Here is a 15,494-nt window from a genome sequence, read left to right on the forward strand (position 1 = left end):
GCTTTCTACTCGAAGTAGGGTCCCAAGAATAAAGTCGGAAATGTTTAATAGCCAACTCCGAAACTTTACGAAATTCCGTTAAAGGAACGTCCTGCGGAGTTCTGAAGATTGTCCAATAAGGGAGCCTCCCGAGGGACGTATTGAAGAGCGTCCACAAAAGCGTCATGCTAAGCGTCAACTGGTGCGTGCCTGATGTCCACTGGCGTGCTCCTGGCTTCCACTGGTGCGCATTTGGCGTCACTGGCGCATGCCCGGTGTCCAGCTGAGCGTCCAGTCTTAACTGAGCGTCAACAGAAGCGTCCAGAAAAGCGTCACGCTACTGACAGACGTCATGCTTACCAACAAGAGAAAAAATCGACTGCGCAAAGCAGTTTGTCATATCTGGCCGCCGACGGAGCGTCCCTTAGGGACGAGCGAGGTACGTCTTGGTGAGCTGCTTGATTATACAAAGAAGCTTGCCGGGCGTCAAGCTTAGCAGCTTGAACAACCTCCTGTTCACAGTAGAGCGAACGTCTTGTCATGTAACGTATACGGAGCGTCAAGAGGAGAGGAGGGGGGAGCGTCATGGGGAGAAGGAAAACAATCCTTGCTACAAGAGTAATGACGTTCCTTCCTCTCCACAGAGCATCGAGTTCAATCATAAAGAATTATAGTATATAATAATCATATAAAATAAATAAAAAGAAATGAAAAATAAATATTCAAGTAAATACTAAGAATGAAAATTTCTTGACAAAGACGACAGCCGCCTGTGCGACATCTTGCGTCTTTGTCACGCTTATTGATATTAAGTCCTGCCGAAGGGACGCCAGATCAGTGTGGAGTCCCCGTAACCCTCCTTCGGCTTTTGACATGCCCTCTCCCTGGTCCTGGGAGTCTGACAGAGGTCCAGGCCTAGAGGCATTATAGGGCCGATCTGACGCTCCCTCCTGACGAGAGAGAGGACGTGAAGCGTCCTCTTCTCTAAAGCTTCTTTTAGAGGGCGCGAGTCCTTCCAAGAGCTCCAACCCCTGCGCGGGGAGGACGCCTCGGAGGACGAGAAGCAATCCTTCATGATTCGTGCACGTGCACGATCTTTGGCAGCCTGGGAAGCGTCAACAGGTCCTGCCGAAGGGACGCCAGATCGGTGGGGGTTCCCCGTAACCCTCCTTCGGCTTTCGACATGTCCTTCTCCCTGGTCCTGGGAGTCCGACAGAGGTCCAGGCCTAGAGGCATTATAGGGCCGATCTGACGCCCCCTCCACAATACAGGGGGCACTACACTTCACAACACTGATTGGAGAGCGAGCACTTTAGATTCCAAAATACGAATGGAATCCACAATAACAGAAAAGCCATTCTTTCGCAGACATAACCTAATGGCCCGTAGGCCATACTACAGGGTTAGGCAAAACAAAGTCTACAGGAAGGTTAGCAGGTTCTTTACCCTGACTTCTGTTTACTGATGCAGTTTTTTGAGGAAGACCCCGATTCAATCACGCTCTAATTTGCGTACATACGAATCATATGTCTTCCCTTCGGAATCAGTCAAACTCCTTACATCGATCTTTCAATAAAGAAACATGCCCTAAACGCACCGTGCATACCAAGTGAGGATTTACCGAAGCTTTCGGTAGCCTCACCTTACTCGTGCAGACAACACAGTCTGAAACTAGCCGAACTAGATTCAGACATCTTAAACAAAGGTTAATGAAAATTACGATAGCGTATGCCTAGCCACACATCCAAGTCAATCATCCAAAAGATAATTAGGATACTTAAGCGCCAATGAGAATCAAAATCCTAGACGGAGGTAATGAAAACAGGTGTTTACATTACGGGCGACAGAGAAAATCTGATAGAAAATGGGAATGGTTCCTGATACCCGCCTCCCAGCGGCAGGAATGGGCACTAACCACCTGGCCGACCACTGCGTGTGCCGGGAGTTTTGAAATTCTGTCAACTTCGGAGAAATACAGCTATATATATATCTGCCAGGTAAGTTTCATGAACAAAATAAGAAGTAAGAGAAATAAAGGGAAATGAAGAAAGAAGAAAGCTCACTTATTAAAAATTAAAAATAAATTAATATATAAAAATGTATTAAAATGGAAAAATAGCATCAGGGTAGTAATTTGAAGCAGACTTAAAATAAAATGATGAATGATAAAACCTTACCTTTCAGATGATGATGGAGAGTGTTCTCTCTCAGGGGGAGAAGAGTTATTGCTTACAGCCTCTTCGTCGCCAATTGCTTCCTCCAGGAGACACCTAACGACCGAGCCTCCAGACGTACTCATGGTGTTCTCCTCAGACTCTTTCAGTTCCTGATCACTCTCACTGATACCAGTGTGAGACTTGTAGGACCTGAAATCAATTGGGGTGAGATCAGATGCTTTAAGGCAATATTGAATTAAGAATTCCAGTCCTACTTCTTAATAATGTCTTCAATAACAGCAAAGATGAGTATCAGTGGTATACTGTTCAATTCTTTTGAGAAAATCTCATTTCTGTTCATTTTGAAACTAAAAGAAGAATTGCATTATCAAGCTAAGTTAAGTTAAGTATATCTTAGTTTTACCAGACCACTGAGCTGATTAACAGCTCTCCTAGGGCTGGCCCGAAGGATTAGATATATTTTTACGTGACTAGGAACCAATTGGTCACCTAGCAACGGGACCTACAGCTTATTGTGGGATCCGAACCACATTGTTCGAGAAATGAATTTCTATCACCAGAAATAAATTCCTCTGGTTCCGTGTTGGCCAAGAATTGAACTTCGGACCACTGGAATGGTAGCTGAGCACGAAATGCACTCGGCCAACATGGAACTGTGCATTATCAAGCACTTAACAAGTGCAGAAAATGTGCATATGCCTAAATGTTTACTATTCACATGATCTATACACATTGTTACAAAGCTACTGCACATATATATAACCCATATTAAATTTTGAACAGTCAGAAAGTGAAGGCATATTCATGAGAATCACTCATATTGGATTTAGATTTTCAATCCTGCAACCAAGAAAGAGTGGCTAGAAAGATATATTTGCTGTATAAAAAATAACCTGGTTAATATTTCTAACTTTGGCTACGCTGTGAATACATATAATATTCCTTTTTACGAAAGTAAAACCTTAATGAACGAAAGAGAAATTATATTCACAAGGATATTGTAATCATAAAAAAACCTCAATGGATGAAAGTGAAGTTCATTAAGAGAAATTATACTAACAAGGCCATCTGTGATGAATCCAACGATGCCGTTATTGTGTCCGAACTACCACCACTTTCCACGGATATGTCCAGAGGTAACGCTGCAATGTCAGTTTCTGTTCTGTTTTCTGAAACTTCATTATCCTCAGCAGGCTTTGGTATGGGTTCGGTGACTTGTCGTGCCAAGGATTCAAAACTCTGAGGTTCGGGAGAAGTAGACAGCAAGTGGGGATCACTTGCTTGTATAATCGCACTAGTATCTAACACTGTGTGGGTACTCGAGGTCGACGTACTGTGGATACTTTCACTCGCTGATAAGTCTTCCAACAGACTGCTCCCAGAGTGCGAGCAGGAATCACCATCTTTGGGGTACATTGATTCTTCCTTATCCCAAAATGTAGGCTGTTTGACCACAGCCTTCTGACTAGCAGAAACTTCATCAGACGGTTTGATTTCACTGTCTTTACTTAGCAGTGTCTTTTCACTAACAATACTTTCCTGAAATACAACTAACTGATCACACTGGGGTGGCTCATGATCACGCTTTGATGGAGGTCGAGTAATGGGTTGCAAGGAGATGGTTGGAGGACTTCTGTCTTCTGTTAGAGTTATGCTACAGGAATCTTGATGAGTTGGAGATGAGTCACTTGATGAAATTCCACTTAATACCTGTTGAAGAGAATTTTTCCCAGTAAATAATTGTGAAATCTCACTCATTTGTTCAGGAACTGGAACTCCCATTTATTTCATGGCAAAATACAAAAACAAATTCTTTTTATTCTTTTCTAGGGTCAGAAATATAATTCTCAATGATTTTGGCAGAAAAGGCCATTCGCTGAGTTTCACATACTTGCTGCTTCACCACTGTTAAAGCAGTCATGTATGACAAATTCACAGGGCCCAGGATGAAGAAGGCACTATTATAAAATAAGAGGTTCATTTATAGAACAGGAAAAACATAAAGCAAAAACAATTACTCACCTCTATAGAAGACGGTGATGTAACAACACTACAAGAACCAAGGACTTCTATGGAGTCTGGGGAACTAATAGGACTGGTCCCGACTGCAGACAAATTGATGGTCAGATTAGCATTACTGGCAGCAGAGGCCTCAATACTTGCCACCTCACCATCGGGGGAACTATCAGAAGTCAATAAAACAATACTTTCAGGTGTGTTCACTTCAGAGTTGCCACTGGACACAGTAGTTCTCCTTTCACTTAACCTACTTTCGCTAGCACTTCTATCATCACTCGATACATCACTCTTGGCAGTGGCACCATTTTCTCTCTCTATCTCTGCCTGTTCTGCCTGCCCCGAGTCAAACACATCCTCTGATATGACTGACGGAACGTCCAAGTCGATGGATCTGCCACAGAGGGAGCCTTGGCTTTCCTGCCGTGAAAATCCGTCACTGTCAACACTTCCAACAACCAAGCGACTACGAGAAAAGCCGTCTTCGTCGTCATCATCTACTAAACTATCTTCCCGGCCATCGATTTCTCCCTGAGATGCATTAAGTTCACCTGAAGATATTTGGAGAGAAATGAAGGAATTTAATTAATTCATTAATGATATCCCCTTCCACATGTGCTTCAACACACAAAGATATCTTCAATGCCAAATATTCACTGAAAAGAGGACATTTTCCAACAGTCGAAAAATGATGAAAACTTTTCAAACCATTAAAAAGACTGCTACATACACACCCATGACTGAGATAAGCTCCCAAAAATGAAGACTTGTTACCAACATTTCTGGCTACTGCACTACTACCATAGTAAAATCAATTAAACTTGAGATAGTATCATGTAATATATTCCACTGGCTTTACTTTAAAAGGAGATAGTATCATGTAATATATTCCACTGGCTTTACTTTAAAAGGCTTTAGCATAAATATATTTAGCAATACATAAAAGATAAGTGATCAGGGTAAATACAGTACTATCAGATAAACAATTTACTACTCAATAGATTTAATTTTCCTCTAAAGCAGAAAGTATGTGAAGAAAATTATTCATTATATTTCAGTAGCCATGCATCTTTACCATGGCTCCAAAGTCAAACATCCTTCATAAGATACCATATAAAATCTTCACTTCAATAACAAATCTGACATTAATTCAAATCTACGGACCTTCTAATTGCTGTTGGTCACTCGACATCACCATTATGCTGCTGTCCCATCCCCAACCCCATTCTTGAGTTGCAGATGCATCTCCCACATCTGGGCTGTTTTTTGATGGCTGCACACCTATAGCTTCTTTGCCAGTTGTCTCCTGCAATTAAGTTATTTTGTGAGCCTTTACAAAATACCAAACATGACCCTTGAATGCAACTATTAATCAACCATAAGCTGACCCATCCTCTAATTATTGATCAGTACATCCTAACTTAATCTCTCATAGGATACAACATGCTGCCTTGGGTTCAATTAGGTAAATGGTAATTTGTTAAATAATGCCGCCCCTTAAGCAAGGCTGAAGCAATGAGTAGCAATTACAAAGTACTATACAAAGAAGTATCTTAACTCTGCGTGAGAAGAACCTCACCGCCACAGTAGTTTTTTCTTGTATATTTTTTCCTTACAATACTTAACTCACAGACCTTTTCAGATCAGATATGACATTACCATACCAAGGTGGAAAATAAACAAGAAGTCAAAATGCCCAAATAATTACTGACAGAGTACAGTCAGGACTTGAATTTCAAAGTCATTTAATACCTGGCTGCCAGTGCTGTCAATCTGATACTCTTCAAGACTAGCTGTGCGTGGCTGGGTAGAGACAGGGCTCTTGGGCAGCTGTAGACTGGGTAAGCTCGTGCTGCTGCGGGGAGGCTGTGTTGCTACTATCTTCTTCTGAGAGCTGCTGGGAGTCTCGGGAGTATCTGAGCAAGGAAGCATACAAGCAAGATATGAATATATTTAATATATAAAAATAAAAATAATTATACACAAGTACATAACAGTTTTCCAGCCTCACTAATCACATACACTGTCATTTTTATCCAGCATCCTACAAGGATTTTAACAGAAACATCATTTTTAAGCTGTGAGAGGCTGCGTTTTCATCCAGCATCAGCCAAGAATTTTAACAGAAACAATATTTTTATTGTTTCTGTGAGAGTTCAGAGGCTGCAGTGCATTGCATCATCTTTGTGTCTTTCCTTCCATGAGCCATCCTTACATGATTGGCAGATGGAATACTGTGCATTAAACACCTACAAAATGGATGGATGTGGACAACTGACAAATCGTTTCCTTCGCATCCATCATCATGTTTGTGGTATCATATTTTTCATACATTCTTGGTTTACATATTTCTATTACAATGTAGTTTAACATTTCTAGAATACAATGTAGTCCAAAGAACTTGTTATCAAATTATGCAAAATAGGGAACAAGGTAAAGCTGAAGAGGATGGAAGAGATCCCTGGAAAATGTATAGCAGCCATAAGTCGAAGAGATACTGTAAAGATCCTCAAGCAATATCAACATTACTCCACACAAGGCATAGTGTACATAAACATTAACTCCTATGGAAGAAGAGACTCATAAACAGTCTACAATAATACAGTATTTATACAGTAAATAAAAAGCTGATGATGATGCAATACAAACCTTGAGTCTCTTTCTTATTCGCAGATGTGTTATCAAAGAAGGAGCCCGTGAAAGATCCCCACAGACTTCCAACCATAGCAGCACTAGATGCACTTGACTTATCCCCATCTGTGATAAGGTAAAAGCTATTCATTCCTCAAATTACTGAGTGTTACCAATTCAAGGTCTGATTTAAATTTCAAAAGTTCAATTATCTCCTTGCATTTTAATACATTTACCATATTCTTTGGAATCCTGAATTTCAAGTCAATGGCCACTTTGCTGGGCTTGCTTCATATGAATAGGGTTCATCTTCTGAACAATAATAATAAAACAGAATGGAATGTTCCTTGGGAGCGAGTCTACCAATATCATTAGTTAAACTGTCAAGGCTCATTGTACTAAGAAATACCAAAATAACAAAAGTTCTGTTCTGAAAAGGAATTCTTAAGGTGCAGAAATGAACTGCATGTTCTTGTAGAGAAAAACAGAGGTGTGATCAACAAAGTACAGACCTTGTAAAATTATTGAAAGTCTTTGATGTAGTACTGCAAAAGTTTCAATATTATTTCTATGGAAATGAAATTACAGTTTCATTTTTTTTTTCAAACAACTCCAAGACATTAAGAGAAAAAACATCAAGAGGAAAGTTAAGGACAAAAATAACTGAAGAATATAGATAAAACTACAGAATCCCTTGGAGTACAAATCAAAGGCTTCCAGTAAATGGTGATTCATACGATTAGGGACCACTATATTGAGGGCTGATAATTTTTCATATATCTCTGATGTAACTAAAAGTCATATTAAAACCAAACCAAACCAACCACTCACAAACTTTCCATAAAGCATTTCATGAGCTAAACATAACTCAAAAAGATTCATGCAGTAAAAATGGCACAAAAATTAATTATTTTAGCAACTCCCATCAATAACCATTTGTTTAATTAGGATTCTAGTGTGAATTCATTTTATTTTATGCAATGATGTGTAAACACAACTCCCTTTTAAATCAAAATCTTAAAACTGAAAATACATCACTGATTATAACGGACCTTCATCTTCCTCAGTATCTGAAATATCTGAAATAAAAAGTGGTTTGTTTTGTTTGCCGGTCAACTTCATACTTTTTAATCAGAAAGTCTTACATCACATGAAAGAGAAAAAAGTACCCTGTCCATGAGATATACTGTACTTCAGAAATTCAATACAAATGTTTACAATTGGAGCCTGTACAGAAATATACAATAATGTATTAATTTCTCTCCTTTCATGATAAAATTTATTCACTCCAAAATTATTCAAATGCATAACAGGACTCAGACTTATTTTTACAAGGTTGTTGCTCCTCAATCATGTGATTAATGAATTTTATGTTAAAATCATAGATATTTCATGAATCAAGAATGGTTAATGCTTGACTAATCTGATCTGAAAGAGAGTCTGCAGGACAACTTAACTGTATGTTTTTAAGTCTCTTTCATTGGGATAAAATTACTTTTGCTCTACAACGACAGAATTTCAACACGAAACAATCTAAGTTACCAGAAAATAAAATAAATCTTAGGTTAACTGTATGCTTAAAAATCTTGGCAAAAATAACATGACTACAGTGATAAACAGCTACAAAGAATCACGATACACACCTTTGGGAAGTGGCGCAGGTTCCACCGGAGTATTTGCAGGGGTAAGAGGGGATTTCTTCTTCTCGAGCCCAAACGAGGCAAAGAAATTCTCCGACTCATCGCGAAGCTTTTCTGATATTCCTGGAATAAGAGTATAAATGAAATCTGAGTTCTGAAAGAGAAGCTTTTCTTAAAGCCATTTGCAGCCTGGTTTGTTAGAAATTTCCATACCAGTATTGTGGGTACATCAGCATAATTTTATTATTTGCTGGAATATAATATCAAGACTTCTACAGGTCCTTTAGCATTATATAATAAAACTCTGCACATTCAAATTTTTATATAATGGAACACTCAAACCACTTTATCTTGTGCATAATTTATTAGACTTGCAACTACTGCAAACACTTTCATAACTGACATCACAGAATTCACAAAAATGTTATTGTTATAATACAATTAAGTTTGTTCATACTTACCTGGCAGATATATATAATTAGAGTGCCCACCCTCCTCCCCTCAGGAGACAAGGGTCATGAATAAATATGAACAGAAAATGGGAATGGTTCCTGATATCCGCCTCCCAGCGGCGGGAATGGGTACTACCACCTGGCCGCCCCACTACGTGTGCCGCGAGTTTTGAAATTCTGTCGGACGTCAGAAATACAGCTATATATATATCTGCCAGGTAAGTATGAACAAACTTAATTGTATTATAACAATAACATTTTGTTCATGAAACTTACCTGTCAGATATATATATAGCTGAATCCCACCTTCGGATGGTGGGTAGAGACAGAATAGGATTTTTAGGAAACTTAAATTAAGTAAAAGATTTACTTCTTGGTTCCTTACCTGATAGCAAAGTAGACTCTGTGATTACTGTCACTAAAGCCTGCTTATGCTTTTATCAGAGTTGCCAGCCAGGTTTGGACCTGTAGTGCTGGTGCACTCTGGATGCTCTGTCAACGGGGACGTGACCACAATGTGACAAGACCATCTAGCCAAACATATGGCAGTAACACAGCAACCGACCACCACCTGACCAACTAACCAAAAAACCCCTGACATTAACACTAAGGAATGGGAGATTTCCACAGAAGATCTCACCATCAACCAAAAACACAATAAAAACTAACCTAACTAAGCTAAGGGATAGGGAGAGAGCTACCTTCAGCCCCCAAAACTGTGTCTGCCGAAATGTAAGGCCCCAAAGAACTACAGTTCTCGTAAATCGTTCTCACATCCCGGAGGTAATGTGAGGCGAATACGGAATTGCTCCTCCAAAAAGTGCTATACCAAGTATATCTTTGATAGACATATTCCTTTGGAAGGCAACGAGAAGTTAGCTACGGCTCTGACTTCGTGAGCTTTCACTTTAAAGAGGCTCAAATCAGTCTTCTGGCAAGATGAATGAGCCTCTTTAATGACGTCCCTCAAGAAGAAAGCCACAGCATTCTTCGACAACGGCAAATCTGGTCTCTTCACCGAGCACCAGAGATTACCTGAGGGACCTCTTATCTCTTTAGTCCTATTCACATAGAACTTGAGAGCCCTGACAGGGCACAGGGCTCTCTCTGGTTCTTGACCCACGAGACTCGACATTCCTTTGATTTCAAAGCTCTTCGGCCAAGGATTAGACGGGTTCTCGTTCTTAGCCAAGAAAGATGGGCTCAACGAGCAGACAGCGTTGTCCCCCTTGAAGCCCACTAGGCTACTGAACGCTTGGATTTCACTAACTCTCTTCGCCGTCGCCAGAGAAGCTAGGAAAAGCGTTTTTCTCGTCAAGTCCCTTAGAGAAGCTTCATGGAGAGGCTCAAAGGGACTTAGCATAAGATGTTTCAAAACCACATCGAGATTCCATGAGGGCGTCTTGCTTGTGGAATCTTGGTGGTTTCGAACGACCTTAAGAGATCGTGCAGATCCTTATTGTCGGAGAGGTCCAGTCCTCTGTGGCGAAAAAACGGCAGACAACATACTCCTATAACCTTTGATTGTAGGAACTGCCAATTTCTGCACATTTCTTAGATAGAGTAAGAAATCTGCTATCTGATTCACAGTCGTGGAAGAGGAAATTCCTTCCTTTTTGCACCATGCCCTGAAGGAGGTACCACTTAAGACTGGTAGACAGCTCTTGAAGAGGCTCTTCGAGCATTAGCGATTGCTCTCGCAGCTGCCTTTGAAAAGCCTCTCGCTCTGGCCAACTTTTCGATAGTCTGAACGCAGTCAGAGCCAGAGCGGAGAGGTTTTGGTGAAACCTGTTGAAGTGAGGCTGTCTGAGTAGATCTCTCCTCCAGGCAACGTTCTTGGAGTCCACCAGGAATGTCATGACCTCTGTGAACCCCACTCTCTTTTGCTGGCCACATTGGGGCAATCAGAGTCAACCTTGTCCCTTCTGAAGCTGCGAACTTCCTCATTACCTCCCCCCCCCATGATCTTGAATGGGGGAAAGGCGTAAAGATCCAGGTCTGTCCAGTTCCAGAGCAACGCGTCCACTGCAATTGCCCCTGGATCCAGAACCGGGGAGCAATACAGAGGAAGCCTCTTCGTCCTCGATGTAGCGAACAGGTCTACTAGAGGACGTCCCCACAATGTCCATAATTGTTGACAGACTTCCTGGTGCAAGGTCCATTCTGTTGGTAGAATCTGATTTCGTCGACTGAGAAGGTCCGCCCTGACATTCTGAACCCCTGCCACGAATCTTGTCAGGATCTTGATGCGCCTTGCGTCTGCCCATAGCAGAACTTCTTTCGCAAGGAGAAAAAGGGATCTGGAGTGAGTTCCTCCCTGATTCTTTAGATATGCAAGGGCTGTGGTGCTGTCTGAGTTGACTTGAACAACCTTGCTTGACAGTTTGTCTTCGAAGAACTGCAGTGACAGGAATATCGCTGCCAGTTCCTTTACATCGATGTGCCAGGCTACCTGTTCCCCTCTCCAGGAGCCTGACACTTCCTCCCCCCCCCAGTGTTGCTCCCCAACCGGAAATGGAAGCGTCTGAGAACAACACTAGGTCGGGGCTCAGAAGATTTAAGGAGAAGCCCTCTCGTAACTTCTGAGGGTCGAGCCACCATCTTAAGTGGCCTTTTACCTTGTTTGAGATCCTTAGGATCGCATTCAGGTCCTCTTTCGACTTCCATTCTTCCGCAAGGAAAAATTGAAGAGGCCTGAGGTGCAGTCTTCCCAGCGAGACAAACTTTTCTAGCGAGGAAATGGTGCCCAGCAGACTCATCCACTCCCTCACCGAACAAGCTTCTCTCTCTAGGAAGGCTGCGACTTTCTCTAACCCCAGTCGCTGACGTTCCTGGGATGGAAACGCCCGAAAAGCCACTGAATCCATCTGAATCCCCAGATACACGATGGACTGTGTCGGGGTCAGATGCGACTTTTCGGAGTTGACCAAAAGACCCAGAGACTTTGCTAGGGCTAACGTAAATTGAAGGTCCTTCAGACATTTCTGCCTCGACGACGCTCTGATCAGCCAATCGTCGAGGTAGAGGGATATCCTGATCCCTGACGAATGGAGCCACTTCGCTACATTCCTCATTATCATTGTGAAAACCATCGGGGCCGTGCTGAGACCGAAACAAAGGGCTCTGAATTGCCAAACCCTGTTGTCTAAGACGAATCTCAGGTACTTCCTTGAAAGAGGGTGGACGGGGACGTGGAAGTACGCGTCCTGCAGGTCCAGAGACACCATCCAGTCGCCAGGTCTCAAGGCTCCCAGCACCGACTGAGGCGTCTCCATTTTGAACTTGATCTTTTCTACAAAAAGATTGAGCCTGCTCACATCCAGGACTGGGCGCCAACCTGACGACTGCTTCGGCACCAGGAAAATCCTGTTGTAGAAGCCCGGTGACTCCAGGTCCAAGACTTGTTCCACCGCTCTTTTTTCGACCATCTGGTCTAACAGATCGAAAAGAATACTTTTCTTCTCTCCCTGATAAGATGGAGAGAGGTCTCTGGGAGTTGATGTTAAAGGAGGAGGATGTAAAAAGGGGATCTTGTACCCCTGCTCTACGATCTTGAGAGACCAAGGATCCGCCCCTCTCTGCCTCCATGCCTCCGCAAAGAACTTCAGTCTGGCCCCGACTGGCGTCTGAAGGACAAGATCTTCATTTGGTGGTTTTGGTTTTAAATGAAGCTCTTCCTCTCGAAAAACCTCTCCCTCGAGGAGCTGCTCTCGAGGGGGGTGCCCCGCGAAAGGGTTTGACTTTCTTCGGGGGTTTACTGAAAGCAGATGTGGAAGGAACTGCTGGACGTCTTGAAGACTGTACCAAGAGGTCCTGGGTCGCCTTCTCTTGCAAACTCGTTGCAAGATCCTTTACCATAGCCTGGGGGAAGAGATGGTCCGAAAGAGGCGCAAAGAGCAATTCCGCTTTCTGAGCGGGAGAAACCGACTTAGCGGTAAAATTGCATAAGAGAGCTCTTTTCTTCAGGAAAGCAGTTCCAAAATGAGAAACTAGCTCCTCCGAACCATCCCTGACGGCCTTGTCCATACATGACAACACACTGGACAGCTCCCCCAGACTTAGAGAAATCAAGGACGTCTAGACTGAAGGTATAAAACTCCTCCCAGGCACCACTCTAACCGACACAATTCAAAAGCATCAGGTGCCGAAGCAGTCCCTTCAAGTGGTGGTCCGTCTCCACAGGAGTCCAGGACACCTTAGCAGACGATAAGAGAGACCTCCTCTGAGCGTCCACTAAACTGGAGAAGTCACCCAGAGCGGACGAAGGAACCTTTACTCCCACGTCCTCCTTGGTTTCATACCAAATTCCTCCTTTCCCGGCGAGTCTAGAGGGAGGAAGGGCGAAAGTGGTCTTGCCCTGATCCTTCCTTCGAGACATGAAATCTTGAAGTTTCTTGAAAGCCCTCTTGGTCGACAGCGATGTCTTCATCTCGACGAACTCAGGGGTCTTAACGGACTTGGAAGACGAAAGTTGAGAGGGAGGAGACCTAGGGGCTGCCGGCTGGAACTTCTCCCCGAAGGATGAACGTAACAGCCTGACAAGAACCTTAGTCCGAGAACAGCTGAAGCTACCGGAGGTTCTTCTTCGACGGAACTCCCTGGACTACTAAGTTCCCTTCCTCCCTAAGAGGAACTGGAGAACGTCCATCAGGAGAGGGCGTACGTCCAGCAGTCTCAAGCCTGAACAAAGGCTTCCGTTGATTGGAAGTACCCGCTACAGGTACGGAATCGCCTTTACGACGATCCTTAGAAGACGGACATCCTGCGAAAAGAAAGCGCGTCCTTAGAAAGCAACGGGAAGGGAACTGTCTTAACAGACACGTCCCTACGAGAGGAAGCGCGAGCTTCCTGACGAGAGGCGCCAAAAGCGTCCTGCTTAGCCAAGCAAGCGTCCTGCTGAGCGTCCTCAAAAGCGTCCTGCCTCGTTCGAAAAGCGTCCTGCTTCGAACGGTGAGCGTCCTGCCGAGGTCCTCAGCTCCTCAAAGGCGTCCTGTCGAGAACGCAAAGCGTCCTGCTTCGAACGCCGAGCGTCTTGCCGAGCGTCCTCAACAGCGCCCTGCCGAGAGCGCAAAGCGTCCTGCTTCGAACGCCAAGCGTCCTGGCGAGCGTCCTCTACTGAGAGAGCGAAAGATCTACTCGAGAACGAGAACGGTGACGATCCGGAGGTGGAGAGAGACGAACGAGACGAAGAGAATGAGACTGCTTCGTCCTCTTGACGGGCAGCCTAACGTCCTTTCTACGCTTAGGCTCGACTGCTGCTGGGCGAGTCCTCTGAGCCATAAGCGACGTAATCTGGTCCTGAAGGGACACTAGGATATCCTTCGTAGGTGACGAAGGAGCAGAAGAAGGGGCAGGACTGACCCTGCGAGAAGGCGAGGGGCGAGGGGACGCCTCCTTCCTTCTAGCAGGTACAGCTACCTGCCTCTCAGGTGAACACGCCTGTGTGTGGAAACCAACGTCCTCGTCGGTAGAAACCCTACCTCTCTTCTGAGGAGGAAAGGCGTCATACGCATCCTCTGACGAAAGCGGAGGCATAGGACGTGAAGCGTCCTCAAAACGAAAAGTCCTTTTCAACGGACGCGAGTCTCTCCAAGCGCTCCACCCCTTGCGCGGGGAGGACACTTCGGAGGACAAAGAAAAGCATCCTTCAGGACACGCGCTCGTGCAAGCTCCTTGGCCAGCCTGGGATTTAGCAACAAGGCCTGCCGAAGGGACGCCAGATCAGTGGGGAGCCCCCGTAACCCTCCTGCGGCTTTCAACATACCCACTCCCTGAGTCCTGGGAGTCCGATAGAGGTCTAGGCCTAGAGGCATTATGGGGCCGATCTGACGCCCCCTCCACAACACTAGGGGCACTAACACAAACTTTCACAGGGCCAGTTTCTAAGGCCAAAACTTTCGATTCAAGAGCGCGAATAGACTCAAGAATCAGAGAAAGGGTGTTACCTTCTCCAGACCACAGCACTGGGGCCCGAAGGCAACAAAACAGGATTAGGTTGAGCAAATCTACCGGTGTTAGAGGAGGAGAAATGTTAAATTCCTTACCTTTCGTAGAACTGCTCTTGGAGGAAGACCTCCTGACTCTATCGCGCTCCAATTTACGTCGATAGGTCTCATACATCTTCCATTTATCATCAGCCAAATCCTTGCATTCATTGCACCGATCATCAACCAAGCAAACATGCCCCCTGCATTCCATACAAACTGTGTGAGGATCAACTGAAGGTTTAAGAAGCCTCACCTTACATTCACTCCTCACACACACTCTGAAACTTCCAGTACTTGATCCCGACATCATGTACACAGAAAAGCCAATCCAAAATCAAAAACCAATCCACTATTACGCGTGCCAATCCAACAATCCAGAAGTCGATACCAAAAGTCAATCCAGATAATTTAAAGCGAGATAAATAAAAAATCCTAGACGGAGGTACTGTAAACAGTTGTTTCCAGCACCGGCGACAGAAAAAAAATATGAACAGAAAATGGGAATGGTTCCTGATATCCGCCTCCCAGCGGCGGGAATGGGTACTACCACCTGGCCGCCCCACTACGTGTGCCGCGAGTTTTGAAATTCTGTCGGACGTCAGAAATACAGCT

At 43.9% G+C, this 15,494-nt stretch overlaps 1 protein-coding gene and 1 long non-coding RNA gene across 8 annotated transcripts in view; one reads left to right on the forward strand and one right to left on the reverse strand.

Annotated features, from left to right (window-relative positions):
• The window catches only part of LOC135204246 (uncharacterized), a 73,973-nt gene that overhangs the window by 56,702 nt on the left and 1,777 nt on the right, over positions 1-15,494 (forward strand). For 2 of the 4 annotated variants that reach the window (XR_010312147.1, XR_010312149.1), the window contains exons 3-4: positions 2,164-2,360; positions 6,846-6,939. This is a non-coding gene — a long non-coding RNA (uncharacterized LOC135204246). The remainder of the gene's footprint in view (positions 1-2,163; positions 2,361-6,845; positions 6,940-15,494) is intronic. The other 2 variants (XR_010312148.1, XR_010312146.1) reach the window with 1 other exon arrangement.
• Positions 1-15,494, reverse strand: part of LOC135204242 (TATA element modulatory factor-like) — a 77,979-nt gene that overhangs the window by 38,534 nt on the left and 23,951 nt on the right. For 2 of the 4 annotated variants that reach the window (XM_064234356.1, XM_064234353.1), the window contains exons 3-10: positions 8,447-8,566; positions 7,856-7,882; positions 6,822-6,929; positions 5,925-6,088; positions 5,337-5,478; positions 4,179-4,723; positions 3,217-3,866; positions 2,157-2,345 (exon numbers count right to left, since the gene is read on the reverse strand). In XM_064234356.1, the coding sequence (XP_064090426.1) occupies positions 2,157-2,345; positions 3,217-3,866; positions 4,179-4,723; positions 5,337-5,478; positions 5,925-6,088; positions 6,822-6,929; positions 7,856-7,882; positions 8,447-8,566 (1,945 nt within the window). The remainder of the gene's footprint in view (positions 1-2,156; positions 2,346-3,216; positions 3,867-4,178; positions 4,724-5,336; positions 5,479-5,924; positions 6,089-6,821; positions 6,930-7,855; positions 7,883-8,446; positions 8,567-15,494) is intronic. The other 2 variants (XM_064234354.1, XM_064234355.1) reach the window with 2 other exon arrangements.

The sequence above is a fragment of the Macrobrachium nipponense genome, chromosome 44, assembly GCF_015104395.2.
Source record: "Macrobrachium nipponense isolate FS-2020 chromosome 44, ASM1510439v2, whole genome shotgun sequence".
Taxonomy (NCBI): domain Eukaryota; kingdom Metazoa; phylum Arthropoda; class Malacostraca; order Decapoda; family Palaemonidae; genus Macrobrachium; species Macrobrachium nipponense.